The sequence below is a fragment of the Eptesicus fuscus genome, chromosome 17 (assembly GCF_027574615.1).
Source record: "Eptesicus fuscus isolate TK198812 chromosome 17, DD_ASM_mEF_20220401, whole genome shotgun sequence".
Classification (NCBI taxonomy): Eukaryota; Metazoa; Chordata; class Mammalia; order Chiroptera; family Vespertilionidae; genus Eptesicus; species Eptesicus fuscus.
Window position 1 is genome coordinate 21,049,126 of NC_072489.1, and position 23,134 is coordinate 21,072,259.

At 41.4% G+C, this 23,134-nt stretch overlaps 1 protein-coding gene across 4 annotated transcripts in view; it reads left to right on the top strand.

Annotated features, from left to right (window-relative positions):
- The window catches only part of DNAJC12 (DnaJ heat shock protein family (Hsp40) member C12), a 71,238-nt gene that overhangs the window by 46,621 nt on the left and 1,483 nt on the right, over positions 1 to 23,134 (top strand). For all 4 annotated transcript variants that reach the window (XM_054728911.1, XM_054728912.1, XM_054728910.1 and 1 more), the window contains 2 exons: positions 2,175 to 2,314; positions 15,926 to 16,130. In XM_054728911.1, the coding sequence (XP_054584886.1) occupies positions 2,175 to 2,314; positions 15,926 to 16,130 (345 nt within the window). The remainder of the gene's footprint in view (positions 1 to 2,174; positions 2,315 to 15,925; positions 16,131 to 23,134) is intronic.

Sequence of the window (23,134 nt, forward strand, 5' to 3'; positions counted from 1 at the left end):
CAGTTGTCCTAGCACAATTTGTTGAAAAGACTGTTTTTTCCCAACTGAATTGTCTTGATGATCTTGTAGAAATCCAGTTGACTGTAAATGTGAGGGTTTACTTCTGGACTCTCAATATTTCATTGATTTATGTTTATCCTTATGCCAGTATCACACTGTTTTCATTATTGGAGGTTTGTAGAAAGTTTTAAATTGGGAAGTGTGAATTCTTCCAATTTTGTTCTTATCTTTCAAGATTGTTTTGGTTATTCTGGGTCCTTTGTATTTGCATATGGATTTTAGGATCAGCTTGTCAATTTTTGCAAAAAAGGGCAGCTAAATATATTGATAGAGATTGTATGGAATTTGTAGATCAGTTTGGGGAGTATTAGCATCTTTGCAATATGAGGTCTTCTGATCTATGAGCATGATGTCTTTATATTATTTAGAGATTTAATTTCTTTCAACAGTGTTTTATAATTTTCAGTGTATCAGTCTTGTACTTCTTTTGTTAGCATTTTCCCTAAGTATTGTATTCTTTTTTTAAAAATATATTTTTATTGCCGAAACCAGTTTGGCTCAGTGGATATAGCGTCGGCCTGCGGACTGGGGGGTCCCGGGTTCGATTCCGGTCAAGGGCATGTGCCTTGATTGCGGGCACATCCCCAGTGGGGGGTGTGCAGGAGGCAGCTGGTCGATGTTTCTCTCTCATCTATGTTTCTGGCTCTCTATCTCTCTCCCTTCCTCTCTGTAAAAAAAAAAATATATATATTTATATTTATTTATTTATTTATTGATTGATTGATTGATTGATTTTAGATAGGAAGGGAGAGGGAGAGAGAGAGAAACATCAATAAGAGGGAATTATTGGTCAGCTGCCTCCTGAACGCCCCCTACTGGGTATCAAGCCCATAACCCGAGCACATGCCCTTGACTGGAATCAAACCTGGGACCCTTAAGTCCACACTCGATCCACTGAGCCAAACCAGCTATGGCAGTATTGTATTCTTTTTTTAAAAATATACTTTTTTTGTTGATTTCAGAGAGGAAGGGAGAGGGAGAGAGAGATAGAAACATTAATGATGAAAGAGAATCATTGATCTGCTGCCTCCTGCATGCCCCCTACTGGGGATCAAGGCCACAAGCCAGGTATGTGCCCTGACTAGGAATTGAACCGTGACTTCCTGGTTCATAGGTGGACACTCAGCCACCGAGCCATGCCAGCTGGGCAAGTATTGTATTCTTTTAATGCTACTGTAAATGGAATTGTTTTCTTAATTTGATTTTCAGATTGCTCATCGCTAATGTATAGAAACAATTGATTTTCACATTGAACTTCTGTCCTCCTCTATAGAAAGTTTAACTTTACTGAGGAGCAGAAGTGACATTGGAGGTGTTTCCAACTGGGTCAAGAAAGGTTTCTATTGTATACCATCTGGTCAAATAGATCAGTGACAAAGCTACCAATTATCAACCATCTATCATGTTATTTCCTGTGTTTAAAACCTCCCAATAGCTTCCCATTGCTCTTACAACAACAATAACAACAACAACAACAACAACAACAACAACAACAACAACAAAAAACCAGACCAGAATACTCAGTATGACCTCTAAGGTCCTGGATACTGAGTGCTTTTGTGCATTCTACAACCCTATCCCTCATTGTTCTTCTGGCCCTGTGTCTCCCAGCCACACTGCCATTCTCTATTTCCTCTACATTACTTCTGCATGTGAAAGCCTCCCCTCTCTCTCTAACATTTTAATTGTTGCTTTCTGTATTTGTGCTTAGGTGTTTTTATTTGTAGTGTTCCTCTAGCTTGGTCATACCCTCCCACACTACTACTAGAAAAGGTAGTTTTCTTCCTAGTAGACAAAATTATAATTTTCCCAATGTTTATAAATGGCTATCCCACTGAATAGATCATGTCTGTTGTTCACACCTGTGTCATCAGCACCTGGAACAGCACCTGGCACATTACTGGAGCTCAGTATAGGGAGTGGATAAACTGTGAGCCAGGCACTTTACAGACATAATCTCACTTGTCCTTATGGTACACTTCACAAATGAGGAAACTAAGTTTGAGGAGCTGAACTGGTCCAAGGTTACACAGCTAGTAAGTAGCAGTGACTGTTTGGGAGTTTTAAATAATCCCTCTGAGAGAGTAGTGCTCATCTTTTGATTTGTTTTCCAGTGGAGACTTTTCAGAAACTGCAGAAGGCAAAGGAAATTCTGACTAATGAAGAGAGTCGAGCCCGCTATGACCACTGGCGAAGGAGCCAGATCGCGATGTCATTCCAGCAGTGGGAAGCTTTGAGTGACTCGATGAAAACGGTAGGTGTCTCTCTGGGATGAAGTGAATTTATGAAGCTCAGGCTGCCCATGGATTAGACTTACATAGTAACTTAAATAGTCAATAGGGAATGGGAGGGACAAGGCCCAAAGGTGGTAGAATCTGGATGAAAGTCAGTCGGTGTCCACAAAACCCTGTGAAGGAAATGTAGTGGATCAGTGCCAGAGAGCTCGTGACTATGCTTGTGAGTCTCTTTAGCTGTTTGATTGGTTATATACACTCCCCGTTATCATTTACTGTTTTAAACATTCTGATAACTGTGTGTCTCATGTTGCTCATATAATACTGCTGAATTTTGAACCATTGCAAATTTATCTCCTTCATCTTTTTAGTTCATATGAGCCTGTTCTCTTCTGAAGACGTATAAACTCCATAAAAAAACAGGATCTGATTAATCCAAGAAAGCTCTAAATTATTTATAAATTACTTTTGTTATAAATTCTGATGAAAGAATTATTGGATAGACGCAGAAGGACTAAAGCATTGTGTTCTTTCTTTTTTTTTTAAAAAAATATATTTTATTGATTTATTACAGTGAGGAAGAGAGAGGGATAGAGAGTTAGAAACATCGATGAGAGAGAAACATCGACCAGCTGCCTCTTGCACACCCCCTACTGGGGATGTGCCCACAGCCAAGGTACATGCCCTTGACCGGAATCGAACCTGGGACCTTTCGGTCCGCAGGCCGACGCTCTATCCACTGAGCCAAACCGGCTTTGGCTGTGTTATTTCTTTATGCCATTTAAAAAAAACCTAAATGTAAAAAAAATCACTATATATGTATTTTTAAAAAATATTTATTATTCAGATTATTACAGTTGTTCCTCTCCCCCCATAGCTCCCCTCTACCTGGTTCCCACCCCACTCCATGCCCTTACCCCTCCTTCCCAATGTTCTCATCCATAGGTATACAATTTTTGTCCAGTCTCTTCCTGCACCCCCAAATCCCTTTCCACCCGAGGATTGTCAGTCCACTCCCTTTCTATGCCCTGATTCTATTATATTCACCCTTCTGGCCTGCATAGTTTCTGTTGAGAAATCAGCTGACAATCATATGGGTACTCCCTTGTAGGTAACTACCGTATTTTCCAGCGTATAAGACGACTGGGCGTATAGAAGATTTTCCTGGGTTAAAAAGTCGTCTTATACGCTGGAAAATACAGTAACTGTTTTTCTCTTGCTGCTTTTAATATTCTCTCTTTGTCTTTTGCTCTTGGCATTTTAATTATGATGTGTCTTGGTGTGGTCCTATTTGGGTTCCTTTTGTTTGGGGTTCTCTGTGCTTCCTGGACTTGTAAGTCTATTTCTTTCACCAGGTGGGGTAAGTTTTCTGTCATTATTTCTTCAAATAGGTTTTTAGTATCTTGCTCTCTCTCTTCTTCTGGCACCCCCATAATTCGGATGTTGGTACACTTGAAGTTGTCCCAGAGGCTCCTTACACTATCTTCAAATTTTTGGATTCTTTTTTCTTTTCTGGTTGGGTGTTTTTTGCTTCTTTGTATTTCAAATCTTGGACTTGATTCTTGCGTTCCTCTAGTCTGCTGTTGGATCTCTGTATATTATTTTTTATTTCAGTCAGTGTATGCTTAATTTCTAGTTGGTCCTTTTTCATATCCTTGAAGGTCTCACTAAATATATCGGCCTTTTCTAGAAAATTCTTGAAAAACCTTATAACTGTGGTTTTGAACTCTATATCCCATAGTTTGCTTTCCTCCATTTCTTTCATTTGTGACCTGTTTCTTTGTCTCCACATTTTGGCTGCTTCCCTGTGTTGATAGAGTGGCTTTGTGTGCTAGGTGTCCTATAGGGCCCAATGGCTCAGCTTCCCCAGTTACCTGAGGTGGACACTCTTGGTGCACCCCTTTGTGGGCTGTGTGCATAGTCTTGTTGTAGTTAAGCCTTGATTGTTGTTGGTATCACTGGGAGGAATTGACATCCAGGCCGATTGGCTGTGAGGATCAGTTGTGTCTACGATGGGAGAACTTCTGTGCTGGAGACACCCTTATGGGGCAAGACTTGCTTCAGTGGGGCTTTGGTGCTCACTGAGTCTGCCCCCTGAGTGTGTCCCTTATGTATCTGAGGAGTTGTAATCTGGATGGTCCTACTCTGACCCCTGGGTACACTGGCTCTTGGATCTCCAAGGAGGTGTTAATTTAGCCTCTGCCTGAGGCTACCCAGCAGGAGCTATGGAGAGATCTGCAGATTCCTCTTCTTTGTTTGGGTTTTGGAGGTGCCCAGATGAGGCCCAGCTGTGAAGCAGTGCAAGCTGCTGCGGGGCCTTGGGCCTTCTTTTGGATGTTCTGGGTCTCTCTGACTCAGCTTCAGTTTGTTAGGTAAGTTTAGAATTCAAAGGACCCAGCCATTCATATGCAAAAGCCTCTGCGCACAGCTTGGATGGGGTGGAGTCTCAGGGCGGAGCAAACAGCAATGGCTTCCTGTCAGCCCTGCCCTAAGAGGCCCCCAGGTCTCAGTGTTCCGCGGTAATCACTGCGAGCACCTCTGAGAGATAGCTGCCCTCGAGTTTCGCCTGCTGCCAGACAGTCCAGTTTCTCCCCGTATGAGTCTGGGTCCCCAGAGTCTCACCCGGAACTGGAGTTCAGAGCAGTCGGGAGCTTGTGTCTCCCTCCCGCTTGAAAAAGACAACCGCATACTCAGCTGCCAGACCTTTCCGCGCGCACGCCTCCGTACCTCTGCACTTTACTTCCGCAGCTCCTCTGAGTCTCAGTGTGCTTTTCTCTTCCCTTCTAGTTGTAGAATTTCCACTCAGCCAGCCTTCCTGTGGTTTGGATGCTATCCATTTTATCTTTTAGTTGTAGTTTTAAAGTGGTTGTGCAAGGCAGCAAGTTCAGGTGTTTACCTATGCCGCCATCTTGGTTTCTCCCATAATCACTATATTTACTGTTATATATTTATTTTGTTTTTTTACATTAAGCTTTATATATTACTAGAGGCCTGGTGCACAGATTTGTGCACTGGTGGGGTTCCTCAGCCTGGCCTACGTCCTCTCGCAATCTGGGACCCCTCGGGGGATGTTGGATTGCAGGGATTGGGCTGAAATCAGCAGTCCGATATCCCCTGAGGGATGTAGCAGTGCACGAAGTGGCAGGCGGCTGGGGAGGAGCCTCAGCTGGGGCTGGGTGCTGCGCCTCTCCTCATCCCGGCCCCGCTGTGCTTGCTGCTGCCACTCGGTAGTGCTGCTGAGGAGGAGGGAGAGATTTGCGCCACCGCAGCTGTGCTCGCCAGCTGTGAGCTCGGCTTCTGGCTGAGCGGCGCTCCTGTTGTGTGAGTGCACTGACCACCAGGGGGCAGCTCCTGTGTTGAGCATCTGCCCCCTGGTGGTCAGTGTGCATCATAGTGACTGGTTGATCGGTTGAGTGGTCGAGCAGTTGAGTGGTCAAGCGGTGGACCGGTTGCTTAGGCTTTTATATATATAGGTAGAGAAAATATAATTTTAAAGGTTTCTACATTCTTAGGCATGACTTATCCAGCTTTTTTTCTACAGGGACACTTTTCTATGGCATGAGACTTAGAATACAGAAGTTACCTTACAGGCAAGTCTTCAGGGACACTTACTAGAATTAGTCTACAAGGCCTTACTTACCCAGTTTACTCAGTGGTTAGAATGTTAGCCTGCGACTGAAGGATCTCAGGTTTGATTCCAGTCAAGGGTATCTGCTTTGCAGTTTGATTCTATCCAGGGCATGTGCCTTGGTTTCAGGGAGGCAACAATTGACATCACACTGATGTTTCTCTCTGTGTGTCTCTCCCCGTTCCTTCCACTCTCTCTCTCTCTCAAAAAAAAAAAAAAAAAGATTTAGTCACAAAATGATTCACATATTTTATTTACTTATTTTTCTTTTAATTGAATTTAGAGAGAGGAAGGGAAAGAGAAACATTGATGTGAGAGAGGAATATTGATTGGCTTCCTCCAACACTTGCCCCAACGGAGGATCAAACCCACAACCTGGGTGTATGTCCCCTAACTGGGAATTGAACCCTCCACCTTTTGATGTATAGGACGATTCTCCAACCAACTGAGCCACACTGGCCAGGGCTGATTCACATCTTTTACATTACAACCTGTCAGCATTACATTTATATTTCTTTCTTCATAGTTTTATTTTAAGAAGACTTAAGCAAATTGTTTTTCCATTGATAAAAGATCTGTAATAGTAAGTGAGGGTCTTTGAAATAATTGAGAAGAACAATGCAAAATTATCAAAGTACATAGTTAAAGCCACTCTACATAAAATATAAATAATTTTCATCTCATTTTGGAATGAGTATATATTCATATGTTTCTTTAAGTGAGTTAATTATTCATGAAGGATTATTGAATATATAGAACAGGATAAAAGGTTTACTGTTGTTGTTATGGAAAATAATACAAGAATAAATTCTGTGTTTCATGTAGTCACAACTGTAAACCTACTTTTGCCATGCTCTGTATGCACAAAGTAACTAGAGAGAATTTTTTATTTTTATTGATTAAAGAGAGAAAGGAGAGGGAGAGAGAGATAGAAACGTCAGTGATGAGAGGGAATCATTAATCGGCTGCCTCCTGCACGCCCTCTTCTGGGGATTGAGCGTGAAGCCCCGGCATGTGCCCTTGACTGGAATAGAACCTGGGAATCTTCACCAACAGGCTGATGCTCTATCCACTGAGCCAAACTGGCTAGGGCTAGAGAGAATATTTTTAAAATAGTGACTTCACATACTCAAAAGTAAGAGTTTTTTTTTTTCTTTCCGTTTACATTGTGTATACCTGCAATTCCTTGTTGGCAGGGACTAAATATACCTTGTTCTACCACCTCTGCTTAACCGTATTTCCATTCTGCTGTGTGTGACACACTGTAACTGCAACTGAATTAGTGACCCTTGCTATTTGAATGCCTTTTGATTTATAGTTCATTTTTCTTGATGATCTACTGAACTCTTGTTACTTAATTTTAGCTGCTAATATCAATTAAGCTGTGGATCTTAAAAAACTCTTCTCTAAATCCCTGCTCTAATTTATATTGCCAATGTCTTTCCATTAAATACTTATTTGTCTCCAAACACGCAATTTCTTTTTTTAAATATATTTTATTGATTTTTTACAGAGAGGAAGAGAGAGGGATAGAGAGTTAGAAACATCGATCAGCTGCCTCTTGCACACCCCCTACTGGGATGTGCCCGCAACCAAGGTACATGCCCTTGACCGGAATCGAACCTGGGACCCTTGAGTTTGCAGGCCGATGCTCTATCCACTGAGCCAAACCAGTTTCGGCTCCAAACACGCAATTTCTGCTTTGAATTTATCTTAACTATGAACTGTTTGAGGACTTACAATAATTACATTTTAGATCTTACTGGCTACATCATTTATCTTGTCAGCAAAATTAAAACAGTATGCCAGGCTAGCATTGGGTTTTGAATGTATTCTTATTATGATACAAAAATGATGAGATGCATATCTTTCTGCTTTAAATTAGCAGTGATATGTTTTCTTGCACAGTCTTCTTTGGGCCAAACTTTTTTGCTTCCGACTTGCTTTTGTTTCTCTTTCTCAATGGACTTTGAATCCTGCATGCCAAGTTTCACGTGTTTTGTTTTGTACCTCATTCGTTAGACTTTCTGTAAATTTCCTTTCATTCTTTTCTGTTTTCATCCTCTCAGTGACTTCTGCATGTGAAAGCCTCCCCTCTCTCTGTAACTTTTTAATTGCTGCTTTCTGTTTTTGTGCATTTCATTTGTTCAACTTTTCACATTCACTATAATTATTAATTGTCATACCTAATATTGTTCATAAACTCATAGATTGGGGCCTATCTTTTTGTAGATAAACATCACCATTAGGTCTTTTGGGATATATATACACACACACACATATTAGAAGTTCCACCTGATAGTTTAATTTGTAAAAATATTTTAAGAATTCATTGAGGTCAATGAATATGTTGGAAATTTAAATTTAGATATGTGATGTTGGTTAAAAAAAAAAAAAGGGATGGGGTGAGGGCTTCCGTAACTAGGGTCTTTGGGAGCTTGGGATAGCTTGAAAATAAGATGCCCTTCTAGCTTAATGAATTTTAGGGAAATTCATTATGGTCATGCTATAAATGGTTTTCTTCAAGGGATTCAGGGTATGAATGGCTCTCCCTCTAGCTCCAAAATATGTGGCAGAATGCCTTTAGGATAGCTGTGGGAAAGTGGTTGCAGCAAAGCCACAGTCTAAATAAAGCGCTGAGTAAAATTCTCATAAGCTGTTAAAACTGTCCCATGCCATATAAACTGCTGTCATTTTATAAAGAGTTAATAAAAATACATTTTTGATGAATTGATTGTTTGAAACATTGATTGTTACTGGGAGGGCTTGTTGGGGCTGCCACTTACCCTCACGTGGACCTCTTGTCCGTTGTTTCTGGCTAGACAAGGTGTCTTTGGGATGAGTCCAGTTGGCTACAGACTTCCAGGGAAGCTTCCTATTTTGCCTCTATAGCCACAGTTTCCCTAGCCAGATGGGAAACAGTGTGCAGTTCAAGGTCTTCTGGGCTTGTTCAAAGACAGTTTGTCCTAATTGGATGTTATCCAAAAACTGTCAGAGGTCAGCCAGGCAAGTAAAAAAAAAATGTCCTCATGGAGAACCAGGATAAAAATAACCCATCAATTTTGAATAGTTACTTAGCTGAACCACGGCTCATCTGAGTCATTGATTTTTTTTCTAATTGTCTCAAAGTTTACTAGCATATAGACACAATGTATTTATATTCCAGTGTTCACCAAGGTATATAATTTAAGAAAATGGCTTTCTAGATTACAAAGAAAAAAAAAAGAAAGAAAGAAAAGAAACAGACAACCTATTAAGGAAAGCTGGTAAACAAGTTAATTGAGAAGGCAGAACAACATGCCAGTTTCACAGACTAGGACAGTGGCTTTTGCCCCCAGGCTGGGTGTCTGTTTAGTGTTAGCCTGCTCCATGCACACAGTGATTTTCATCTGGGGCAATTCATTTTAGTATCCAGACTCTCCCCTCCCTAGAATTCCTCTTTGTCTCTATCATCTGCTATCATTTGATATTTTTTATTGATGCTCAATCTATTGATCTGAGTCACTCCACAGTAGTTTGCTTGATGTTAAATATTGTTGTGCCCAACTGCTACGCTAGTGGAGCTGAGAAATATATTTTGTGAACACAGAAATGTATAATCTAATTGTGTCCCAGCAAACCAGGCTGCTTAGCATTTCTCTTATGGTAGTCCTTTGATTGAACTATAAAGCGTAAGAGGTGCCCCTATAGGTTAGATATAGTTTGGATTTTCCCCTTGGGTATTTCATTAATTGGGATTAGCAGATATGAGGGTTGATAATAAAATACTTTATTCTGATTTGCTCATAAAAGGGATGGATGAGTAAGACGACTATCTCAGTATCTTTTCACTGAGGGCTTTGAAAGCATTTATTAGAGGAGAGTCATCAGTCCTCACCACCCATCTAAGGCATACCATAGTACTTTTATTCCAAGAGAGAAGTGCTAAGGCACAGAATTAATATCATACTGTTATAATTAGCTAATCCTACCTAATAAAAGAGAAACATGCAAATTGACCGTACCTTCACTATGCCCACAGCCAATCAGAGTGCACAAGATGGTGGTTAATTTGCATATGCGGGCGCTGAGCAGCCTGGGTCCCGGAAACATCCTCCGGATCCAGGCCTCTCCTAGCCTGTAGGCCCGCGCTTAGGTCCTGAGCGGCAGGGGTCCCAGAACGCCCCCTGGCCACTCGGAGCCTATGGGTGCAGGACCCAAGCTTATGGGTGCAGGACCGTGGCCCCAAACCGCTGCTTTGTGCCTGAGCCTTTGCAAGCTGCCTGGCAGGCGGGAACATCCCCCGTCGCTATAGTGACGTGGGGATGTTCCCGCCCTGCCCCCAGCGGCTTGCAAAGGCTCAGGCACAAAGCAGCGGTTTGGGGCCACGCCCCCAGCCAGGCGCCCAGGACTGGGGGCTAGCTTCTGGCCTCTGGAGTGTGCCAAGACCCTGGTGGCCACCGCTGCGTGCTGCCCAGGGTCCCTGCATGCCCCGAGCCTGGGGCCTATGGTGGGGCTGGCTGCTGGCCTCCCTCAGCTGCTTGCAAAGACTGGTGCAGGAAGCGGCGGTTTGGGGCCATGCCCCCAGCCAGGCGCCCAGGACCAGGGGCTTGCTTCTGGCCTCTGGGGTGTGCGGAGACCCCGGCAGCCACCACTGGGTGGCAGGGACACGCCCCTAGCCCAGTGGTCACAACCCAGGGGCTGCATGAGCTGCAGAGGATACACCTTTTTAAAAAAATATTTTATTGATTTTTTTTTTACAGAGAGAGGGGAGAGGGATAGACAGTCGGAAATATCAATGAGAGAGAAACATGGATTTGCTGCCTCCTGCACACTCCCCCCTGGGGATGTGTCTCCAACCAAGGTACATGCCCTTAACAAAAATCAAACCTGGGACCCTTCAGACTGCAGGCCCACGGTCTATCCACTGAGCCAAACCAGTTTGAGAGTAAATACCTTTTCTGACAACTCATTGGCTAAGCTCCCTGTAGGCTGCCACTTGCAGTGTTCTTGGTAATTTGGATTATAAGAATCCAAGAAGGTGATCTAGGGTTTTTCCACCACACTCCTGGAGGAAAAAATGAAGGTCTCTTGAGGGGTCCCAGATTGGAGAGACTGCAGGCTGGGCTGAGGGACAACACCTCCCCCCCCCCCCGCCCTCTCCCCCCACCCGTGCACGAATTTCGTGCACCAGGCCTCTAGTTATTAATAACAGGAAAGGAGTGAAGGGAAGGCCAGGCATTATGGACATATTCCCTGTAAAACACTGGGGGCGGGAATCATGTAGGAAAGATACTGGCCTGTCAGTCACACCTGGCAACCCCAGTATTTTAGGTAAGTTTAGACTTCCCGGAAAAGAAATGCATTATAGGTAAAAAGCGATATGCCCCTTGCATCATGGGGCATGTGCTGCAGAGGCGGTGGTTCCTTCTGTGGTTCTGGCACAGTTTTTAAATGTCACAACTACTGACCTAATTCAGTAACCTTGAACTTCAGAAAATCAATGTTTCAGTTTCTTTGCTTTGATCTCTCTCTCTCTCTCTCTCTCTCTCTCTCTCTCTCTCTCTCTTTCTCTCTCTCTCGTAGCACAGGAAAGCAATATTCTGGATATCAGGAAAATAAAGCTATATTTACTAGCTGGTTGATACCAGGATTAACTATTCTAATTGAAATATTCTCAACACAGCAAACTCTCAATCTCTCTCACTCTGGATTCATTTATTCTTCCACCTACCCATCTATCCAATTTTAAATATTTTTTTTCTTTTTTTTAAGAGCAGACAAGGTATTATTTTTTTAAAATATATTTTTGTTGATTTCAGAGAGGAAGGGAGAGAGAATCATTGATTGGCTGCCTCCTGCACGCCCTCTACTGGGGATCGAGCCAGCAACCCAGGCATGTGCCCTTGGCTGGAAGTGAACCCGGGATCTTTCATTCCCCAGGCAGATGCTCCATCCACTGAGCAAACCAGCTAGGGCCAATTTTAAACATTTTAATAGAAAATACATATACAGGACACAAAATAGGAAAGGTACAAAAGGGTCTATGGGGAAATGTAACTCTCTCTTACCTTTGTTCTTCAGAAAATGTTACCTAACAAATGATTACATTTTTAAAACCCGTTTTTGATTTCTCCCATACTCTAGATCCCACCATACAAAGCCAGGGTTTTGCTGGCAAAATCACACAGTTAAACTGTAACCGAACCCAGGTTTGGCTGCCTGTTGCAATGAAAGCCAAACTTGTGAGACAGGTACTGGTGTAAAGGAAAGAGGTGTATTCGAGTGTCAGCATCTCAAGAAGATGGGGGACTCCTATCCTCAAAAACCCACCTCAGTATCTCAGTGCAGGTAGAGATTTTTTTAAGGATGGAGAGGGAAAACAGAGCAAAGAGATCAGGGGAGGGGTTATGGACTTGTCCTCTCTCCCAGGAGTAAAGGGAGGGGGAGTGAAGGGGAGTATGAATGTGCAGTTTCTCAAGATTCTTCCCCTCGTTTTAGTGCTGTTTCTCTTCCTACAAGAGTTTGTAGATTTATGACACACCTTTAGGTCTTCACAGCTGGCGCCAAGCAGCCCTTCTCCCCCGCCCCCCAACGGGCTACTCTAAGGGGGTGGGGGGAGGGCTAGATAAGAAATGAAAACATAGGACTTTATTTACATACTCTAAGAAAACAGTTGGCTGTAGCCTTGAGAGAATGCAGACTATGTAACCTTTTTAAAAAATTATATATTTTATTGATTTTTTTACAGAGAGGAAGAGAGAGGGATAGAGAGTTAGAAACATCGATCAGTTGCCTCTTGCACACCCCCTACTGGGGATGTGCCCGCAACCAAGGTACATGCCCTTGACCGGAATCGAACCTGGGACCTTTCAGTCCGCAGGCCTACGCTCTATCCACTGAGCCAAACCGGTTTTGGCCAGACTATGTAACCTTTATTGCTTAACTTAAATGTTAAATTATGGGTACAAAATCACTGGGCAAAAGACCCCCACCAGCATATTCAACACAGTTCTATATCAGGTTTCCAGAGAGTTTTCAGGGGTCTTTGGAACTTGTGTATTTCTAAAAATATAAAAGTTATACCAGAAATCAATGAGCAATTCCAAACCCTGTTGATTTATGACCACTGATTTTTTTAAAATTGTAAATTAAAAATATAACTAACACACCTTTGTTTTTTAAAAAAATCAAATACAGTACAATAGAATATGTAATAAAAGTCAGTTCATCCTTATTTCAGACCCCAGGTCTACTCACCCAGAAAGCCACCATCGCAGTTTCTTGTTTCCTTCCAGAAACCTTCTATATAGTGTACACATACACATTCACATTATCCTTAAAGAAAAAAAGGAAAGATATTTAGAAAGTTCTTGTTATTTGAGGATAACTGGACTTGGAAAAGTTCACATAAAGTGAATCCACTTAAAGTTAGCACACATGTATCATAGTAAATTGATTGAATTCCTGCTTCGTGCTGTGTGTTTTCTTAAAGAGAAGATGTATAATCCAGAATTCTAATATTTTTATTGCCAGACTTCTAATGCCAACTCTGCATTGGTCAAGCTTAATGGAAGGTCACAATAGTAGTTATAATAGCAGTAGGTTTAATCTCTGGCATGATGTGAGACACACAGCCTCATTGTTTTTTGGTGGTAAAATACACATAACATAAAACTCATTATTTTAACCATTTTATTTTATTATTTTCTTAATTTTTTTTATTGATTTGAGAGAGACAGAGAGATTGATTTGTTGTTCCACTCATTTATGCATTCATTGGTTGATTCCTGTATGTGCCCTCATGGAGATCAAACCCACAACCTTGACATATAGGGACAATGCTCTAACCAACTGAACTACCCTGCCAGGGCCCATTTTAACCATTTTAAAGTGTAAAATTCACTGGCATTGAGTACATTCACAATGTTGTTCATCCATCATCACTATCTAGTTCCAGAACTTTTTAAATTTTATTTTATTTATTATTATTTTTTAATTTCTTTATTGATTACGGTGTTACATATGTGTCCTTATTCCCCCATTACCCCCGCCCAACCCCCCCTCATGCCCTCAATCCCCTGTTGTCTGTGTCCATTGGTTAGGCTTATATGCATGCGTACAAGTCCTTTGGTTGATCTCTTCCCCCTTACCCCCACCCTCCTCTACCTTCCCTCTGAGGTTTAATGGTCTGATCGATGTTTCTCTGTCTCTGGATCTGTTTTTGTTCATCAGTTTATGTTGTTCATTATATTCCATAAATGAGTGAGATCATGTGATATTTATCTTTCTCTGCCTGGCTTATTTCACTTAGCATAATGCTCTCCAGTCCCATCCATGCTGTTGCAAATGGTAAGAACTCCTTCTTTTTTACCGCAGCATAGAATTCCATTGTGTAGATGTACCACAGTTTTCTAATCCACTCATCTGCTGATGGGCACTTAGGCTGTTTCCAAGTCTTAGCTATTGTAAATTGTGCTGCTATGAACATAGGGGTGCACATGTCCTTTCTAATAGGTGTTTCTAGTTTCTTGGGATATATTCCTAGAAGTGGGATCACTGGGTCAAATGGGAGTTCCATTTTTAGTTTTTTGAGGAAACTCCATACTGTTCTCCACAGTGGCTGCACCAGTCTGCATTCCCACCAACAGTGCACGAGGGTTCCTTTTTCTCCACATCCTCGCCAGCACTTGTCCTTTGTTGATTTGTTGATGATAGCCATTCTGACAGGTGTGAGATGATACCTCATTGTCGTTTTGATTTGCATCTCTCGGATGATTAGTGACTTTGAGCATGTTTTCATATGCCTCTTGGCCTTCCTTATGTCTTTCGAAAAGTATCTACTTAGGTCCGTTGCCCATTTTTTGATTGGGTTGTTTATTTTCCTTTTATTAAGTTGTATGAGTTCCCTGTAGATGTTGGAGATTAAGCTTTTTGTATCTGGCTTCTTTATTTAGCACAATTAATAAATGGGCCCTGGCAGGGTAGTTCAGTTGGTTAGAGCATTGTCCCTATATGTCAAGGTTGTGGGTTTGATCTCCATGAGGGCACATTGGATAACATTGGCAAATATGTTCTCCCATGCAGTGGGCCCAGAACTTTTTCATCACCCCAAAAGGAAACTCCGTAGCAATCACTTCCTATCTCCCTCTCCCCCAGCTCCTGATAACCATTTCTTTCTTTCTATATGGATTTGTCTATTCTGGATATTTCATGTGGAATCATACATATGTGGCTTTTTGTATCTGGCTTCTTTATTTAGCACAATGTTTCCAGGGTTTATCCACATTGTAGGACTTCATTACTTTTTTATGGTCAAATAATATGCCATTATATGGATATACCACCTTTTATTTATCTGTTCATTGGTTGACGGACATTTGGGTTGTTTCCACCTTTGGCTTTTGTGAATGAATATTCATGTGTAAGTTTTTCTTTTAATATCTGTTTTCAGTTCTTTTTAAAAAAATACATTTTTATTGATTTCAGAGAGGAAGGGAGAGGGAGAGAGAGATAGAAATGTCAATGATGACAGAGAATCATTGATCAGCTTCCTCCTTCAGGCCCCCTACTGGGGACCGAGCCTGCAACTTAGGCATGTGCCCTTGACGGAACTGAACCCAGGACCCTTCAGTTCACAGGCCGACGCTCTGTCCACTGAGCCAAACTGGCTAGGGCTGTTTTCAGTTCTTTTGGGTATATACCTATCAATGGAATTGCTGGGTTCATGTGGTAATTCTAGGTTTAACTTTTTGAGGAAACATCTAATTCTTTGAATCTCTCTGATGTTTGTCCCTTTGTTCTGTACCATAATATAGATTTCTCCTTATATCATTAGTCTTCCAAATCAGGGAAGATTAAATAATTAATATCTGGATTAATTGATTAATATCTGGTTATTAGTCAAGTTTAACATTCTGAAATTAGCATTATAATAGTAGGTCAGGTGTTACCACATATTAAACTTTAAATACAGAAAGCTATATAATATTGATTTTATATTAAATGTCTGCTCTTAATGTAGTCAATGCACTGGGCTGTCAGAGGTAAAAAAGATCTAATGCTGGAAGAACCTGACCAGACTCATACCAACAAGATTGAAAATGAGGAACAGAACGAACAAAGAGAAGTAAAGAAAGAAGAGCTGGGTTCAACCACAGAGAAAATGGAGCAAAAAGAATCTGAGTCCTTGGAGAAGTCATCCTCCCCAGAGAGTCCAGATTCTTCAAGTAAGTCATGTCATGTAGCTTTGCAGACAAAGAAGGTCTGAAAATCTCCAAATCTAAGGGTTGGCTTGTCCTTAAATACTTAGCATTGACATGGAAACTAGATGACACATTCCTTAATACAATCCTGGCAAAGGAAACTTTGAGATATTTCTGGGAGTGTCTTCCTCTCCACTGAAATAATGCTAGCTAACATTGGGGAGTTTACTATGTGCAGGAATGTTTTCACAGAAATTATTTTACATCTGTTATCTCATTTAATATTAATGTTACACATATTAATTTATTTAATCCTCCCTACAAGTTTGTGAGGTTGGTATCAACATTATTCTTTTTTTTTTTTTCACCACCATAATCAAATTTATTATTCCAATGGCACTAATACAGCTTTGAGGTGCTCATGATGACATTGCACAAAATTTCCTGCCTTCTAGCTTCTGTCCAAACAGAAATGTCTACCTGTTTATTCTTTCCCCCTTTCTGGGGGAAAATCCACTGTGGACCGGTATCAACATTATTCTTATTTTACAGATGAGAAAACTGAAGCCCAGAGAGGTTGAGTAATTTTCTCAAGGTTATGGAGATTGTGTGGCGGGACAGGGGTCTGAACCAAGGCAGTTTGGCTTCAGTCTGTTTCTAAGGCACTGCACTACCTTGAGAAGATACTTTATCTGAAAGTAGCTCTGTCGACATTCTGAATCATTTATAGATCCACTGAAGCAGGGTGTTAGGAGGTTGAAATCCTGGCTCCCAAACTACACATCCTGACTCTACTACTTATTGTCTGTATTACTTGGTAAAAGTTACTTAACTTCTCTAGATCTCAGTTTCCTCATCTACAAAATAGAGATCATAATGGTACCTTCTCATAGACTTATAAGGATTACATGAGGAGATCCATGCAAAACGCTTAGCACAATGATTTGTCTATAGCAGGCCCTGGGTAAATGTGAGCTATTATTATAATTTCTTTGTTTGTCTGTGTAGCTATCCCACTGTGTGTCTTGTGTCGATAGGTGTGTTATGTACACACACTGTAACTGTCCTTCAAAATCTTACTTGATTTCCAGGGTTGTGATCCAACACTCTATTAGACTTTAGCCTTTAAACAGAGGGTTCATGAACATCCTTGAACACCTATTTAATAAAAGAAGACAAGTAGATAGTTTATGGTGAATTATAATCTTTCTAGAAATGGTCACTTCAAATCTCTCTTTGGGGAGAACTTATAAGTGCTCACTACTTGCTGGGAATAAAGATTCTTGGAGCTGGATTCAGGTGTTAACCAAAAGATCCTTTTTGTAGTCTGTACATTGACTGCATCAGCCTTGTAAATGGATGTGTTATAGCAGTTGATCAAAGCTGTAGCCCGAATGTCAGAAAACCAGTTTTAAGCAACACACACATGCAAACACCCACTCACACACACACACAAAGGCAAACATGCAAATGCTTCTCTATTCAACCTTGGAATGTTTAGATCTGTCCCTTTCTAAATCTTGGGGGGGCGCCTGTGACTTTCTATTTTGGATTCAGACTTCACCAGAACTTGGGGCGTTGGACACTTCAGAGACTCAGGCATGATGCTGAGGCCCCACTTGATTGCCTGTCATAAGAATCTGAAAATTTCTTTCTTTAGAAAAGTTAAACAGCTCAGCCAGTGTGGCCCAGTGGTTGAGCGTTGACAAAAGGTTACTGGTTGGATTCTTGGTCAGGGCACATGCTCAAATTGTGGGCTTGATCCTCAGTAGTGGGTGTGCAGGATGCAGCTGATCTATGTTTCTCTCTCATCGATATTTATATCTCTCTATACCACTCCCTTTCTCTCTCTCTAAAATAAGTAACAACATATTTTTAAAAAGTTATAAACTAGTGGCAACCCCCCCCCAAATAATGAGCTTGTCATTAAAAAAAATCAAAGAATTATATATAAACAATAACTTAGTGTCTATCCCAGTCTCCCATCTTTCTCTGCTTCTGTTTCCTAAAGTAACCAATGCAGATGCCCAGGTGTGTCTCCTTCCATACTGTTCCATATGCTGATACAAGCATGTATTAGGAACAGTATATGTTCACTCATGAGGGCTTTAAAAATATAGAACAGCCATACACTGAGCACATTTCTCTATGTTACACAGGAGCTAAGAGCACAGTGGCCTTAACCAGATCCCAGCTTTTCCAACCATGAATTGTGTGGCCTTGGGCAAGTGAGTGTGGAAGAAAAAGGGCTTTCAATGGAGAGTCACCGCACATGGTGATCTGATCATAATTGTCTAACTGGTCAGGTCATGGTAGATAATCCTGCCCCAGGCATGTAACTGTTTTAGTAAAAGGCTTTCTTGGCCTTAATCAAGCTCTGTCCATGGCTCCCGTGCTTCTAGGTTAACACACCTTTGAAATGCCTCTTTTCAGAGCTCTCCTAAACTGTGACCACCCTCAAGAGAGCACATATTCTTAACCTGTAATCCGATCGCCACCTTTGTGTAATCCTCCTTACATTCCCTCCTTAATCTCAAATACATAAAGAAACTACAAACTGTTATTCTGGGAGACATTTTTCTGTCTGTTGAGATCTCACTTCCGGGCATATCCTCTGTTTAACTCAAACAATAAATTTTTTAAAAAATATATATATTTTATTGATTTTTTACAGAGAGGAAGGGAGAGGGATAGAGTTAGAAACATCGATGAGAGAGAAACGTGGATCAGCTGCCTCCCTCATACCCCCAACTGGGGATGTGCCTGCAACCAAGATACATACCCTTGGCTGGAATCAAACTCGGGACCCTTCAGTCTGCAGGCCGATGCTTTATCCACTGAGCCAAACCGGTCAGGGTTCAAACAATAAATTTTTATAAAAATTTTCTACAGGTTTGGACATTCTTATGTTAATAAGATTTAACCTCTTTGAGTTTTTTTAAAAAATCTGTATACTAGTGGCCCGGTGCACGAATTCATGCACATTGAAAGGAAATTAATTAGAAGAAATATTTTAAAATTGCTATTTGCCCTTTCTCTATACTAGTAATAGAAGTGTCAAACAAATTCATGATTGACAATGACAGATGGAAACACATCCCATGCGATTGGTGCCCATGAGAGCTTTATATGAATTGGGCATTCACGAGTCAACTTAGCCTTTTATAGATATAGAATAAACTTGCTTAATTAGACCTGCTTTCTGATTTAGCTAAACTTTTTCCAGCCCAGTGAAGCACCCCAACTTCTCTTTCAGGTAATTGTCAGCAACACAGCAGTAAATAACACGAAGCAGATTATTATTGTAGATCACGCAGGGAGAATAAAGGGTAAAATATTTAACTGCAGCAGTGTTTGACTATATTCTGTGCAGTGAGAAAACCTGAAGTAATTTTCAAGGTCCACCATTTCTTTTCAGTCAGGTCAAGTTTCTAAGCTTTCTAAATCTCCATTTTCCAGCTAATGAAAAGAAAATAGGATTTCATGGAGTCTCCTATCTACCTACTCCAGGACTTCTGTGAGGATCAAATGAGATGAGGCACGGGAAAACACTTCACAGACATTTGATTACAGTGTAAAATGTTTGCACCTGGCTATAAAGCAAGTCATATTTCTGGGCTGAAGAAACTCCAAGGAGGCTAGTTGCTAGGGAGAGGAAGCTGGGCGTTGCTACGTGATGTCATTACCCGGACGGACACTTAGCATATTAGCCTTTTATATATATATATATATATATATATATATATATATATATATATCCTATATAATAATAGACAAATATGCAAATTGACCATACCTCCGACACACCCACAAGCCACGCCCACAAGCCACGCCCACCATCCAATCAGAGCGAGCATGCAAATTAACCCAAACCAAGATGGCTACAGCCACAGAGAGCAAGGTTTCCTAGGTAACAGAGGAAGCCAAGCTTTCTGCCAGCCGTTGCAGGCCTAAGCCTCCACTCAAGCTACAAAGTTTCAATTATAGAAGGTAAACAAATTCAAACAAATGGCGGCAGAATGGAGCTTGAGAGAGCAGGCCAGGGTTGCCGCTGGCAACAGGGGAAGCAAAGCTTTACACACACCCTGGCCAGGCCCACCCACTTAAGGCAACAAAGTTTCAATTATAACCCTAACACAAATGGCTTCGGGCCTCGGAGGGAGCCCCAGGCTTGGCTCTGCTCCAGGCTACAAAGTTTCAAATGTAGAAGGAAAATAAATTCCAGATACCAGGGCCTCCGCTTTCGTTGCCAGGGGGCGTGGCTGGCCTGCAAACCACCACAGGCCCCTCGCTCAGGCCACCCCACGCCCCAAGGGTACCCCACCCTGATCAGGGACACCCTTCAGGGCAAACCAGCTGGCCCCCACCCCTGTACCAGGCCTCTATCCTATCTAATAAAAGAGTAATATGCAGATTGATCATCACTGCAACACACAATATAGCTGCCCCCATGTGGTCAAAGATCCTGCCCCCATGTGGACACAGGATCACCACCACAAGATGGCCAGCAGGAGAGGGCAGTTGGGAGGCACCTGGCCTGCAAGGGAGGGCAGTTGAGAGGGACCAAGCCTGCAAGGGAGGGCAGTTGGAGGTGATCAACCCTGCAGGAGAGGGCAGTTAGGGGTGACCAGGCCAGCAGAGGAGGGAAGTTGAGGGCAAACAGGCTGGCAGCAGAGTGGTTAGGGGGTGATCAGGCTGGCAGGCAGAAGCAGTTAGGGGCAATCAGGAAGGCAGGCAAGCAAGCAGTTGGGAGCCAGCAGTCCTGGATTGTTAGAGGGATGTCCGACTGCCCGTTTAGGCCCGATCCCAGGCAGTCGGACATCCCTCGAGGGGTCCCAGATTGGAGAGGGTACAGGCTGGGCTGAGAGGGTACAGGCTGGGGTACAACCTCCCTCCGTGCACGAATTTCGTGCACCGGGCCTCTAGTATATATATATATATATATATATATATATATATATATATATATATGTATATGTATATATATGTGTGTGTGTATATATATATATAGATAATGTTAAAAATAGTAGTTTCTACTTTGAAAGGTTATGTTTTTGGTATGAATTATTACTATCTTACAGTAATTGATTAAGTTAAGCAGACTTTTTGAGGAGTAAATAACTTAATATACATAAAATGTTTCCATCAGGCACATAAATTTTTTTTTTTTAGTGTCAGATTTCATTATTATGGGACCTCTCCTTAGAACCTTACATTTAGAATTAACTCATTGTTTCTAACAGCTGATAAATATTCCACAGCACAGATATATCAAAATTTACTCAGGATAAATTGTGAATGAAATGGAGGGGGTGAGAGGAGGAAGGATCCTCATTTTGAGAGCTGTTTGTTGGAGAATAAGAATTATGAAATTTTTCCAAAGGCTGCATTTACCAGTATTTGTTTGTTTTTGTTTTGTTTTGTTAATCCTCACCCAAGGATATTTTTCCCATTGATTTTTAGAGAGAGTGGAAGGGAGGGAGGAAGGGGGAGAGAAAGAGAGAGAAACAGGGTCTGGGGATTGAATCTGAGACCCTTGGATTGGAGGGCTGACACTCTAACCAGTGAGCAACACTGGCCAGGGCCTACCAGTATTTCTTAGTGTGCTTTAAGATATTATTAGCTGTTCTGAGTAGTGCCTTAAAGTTGGAGTTTGATATACCAAAGTGCTGTTGCATGATTATTTATAATTTCATTTGACTGTAGTGTAAATTTTTATAATGTCAGCATTTAAGAAATATTATTCATGTCAGCTTTACTAAGCCTGAGAGGCTGCTCACATAACTTTTAAGCATATTTGTTAATTTCCTGAAGCAATGCTTAATATTTACTTTGGAGTTTGCCCTTTGATGCCTCTTCTGTGATGAGCCCTCAAATAGTCCCCATTGCAACCCGTAAAATATGGACCAGGGCATCTGCAAACCAGTGTGTGAGACAGTCTCACTTTTTTTCTCTTTCTGTTTAAAGATGCAATGAATATGGCTTCTGATAAATACTGTTTTAGAATAAAATAGTTTTCTGTGACATCCTGCAATAAAAACAAACAAAAAGTCAAAGGTAGCAGATGCTGTTGCTGTGCAGTCATGTCGTCGGGGCTTCTGTCTCCCCAGGCCACGCCCCGCCTGTGGCGCCTCGCAGAGGGCTTCCTCTGGCAGAGGCCTGCCTGGCAGCAGGTGAGATGTGAGAGGATGTGGTCAAGCAAAAGGAAGAAAAAACAGCTTGTAATCTTACCACCTCAAGAACATATCGCTGATCTTTTGGTATATTTTTATATGTCAGTATACTTAAAACTAAAAGGACCACACTGTCCATATTTTGTGTGTGCCTTTCAATTACAGGTTGTCAGAAAGAATTTCCTGTTTGCTTTTTCTCCAAATGGAAATTCTTTAAATTTGTTTTCTATGATAGTTCTAAAGAAAGTGCAAGCAGATCCTGTTTTTCTGAGATAATCACTGTCCACAAGTCTGTGTATATTTTTTCTGCCTAGATTTTTAGATAATCATTTAAATATCAATGGAAGCATATTTTATTTTTCTGAAACCTGCATTTTCATTAGCAATATTATAAACAACAAAAAAATGACAAAAGCCATACTTATTCACTACAGAAAAATAAGAAAATACAGATAAACAGAAAAGGGTATTAAAAAATGAAAATTACATCTATTCCAACTATCCAGGGATAACTACTGTTAACATTTAGGGGTAATTCCTTATAGACTTTAAACATTTTTTATAGAAATACCATGTAAATAAGAAATTTAAAAATGAGTCTGGCTGTTGTGGTTCAGTGGTTGAGTGTCAACCTATGAACCAGGAGATTGTGGTTTGATTTCCAGTCAGGGCACATGTCCAGGTTGCTGGCTTGATCCCCAGTAGGGGGTGTGCAGGAGGCAGTCAGTTGATTAGTCTCTCTCATCATTGATGTTTCTATCTCTTTCCCTCTCCCTTCTTCTCTCTGAAATCAATAAAAACATATTTAAAAAAATTAAGATCACACTGTCTGTTTTCTAACTACCTGTCACAGCA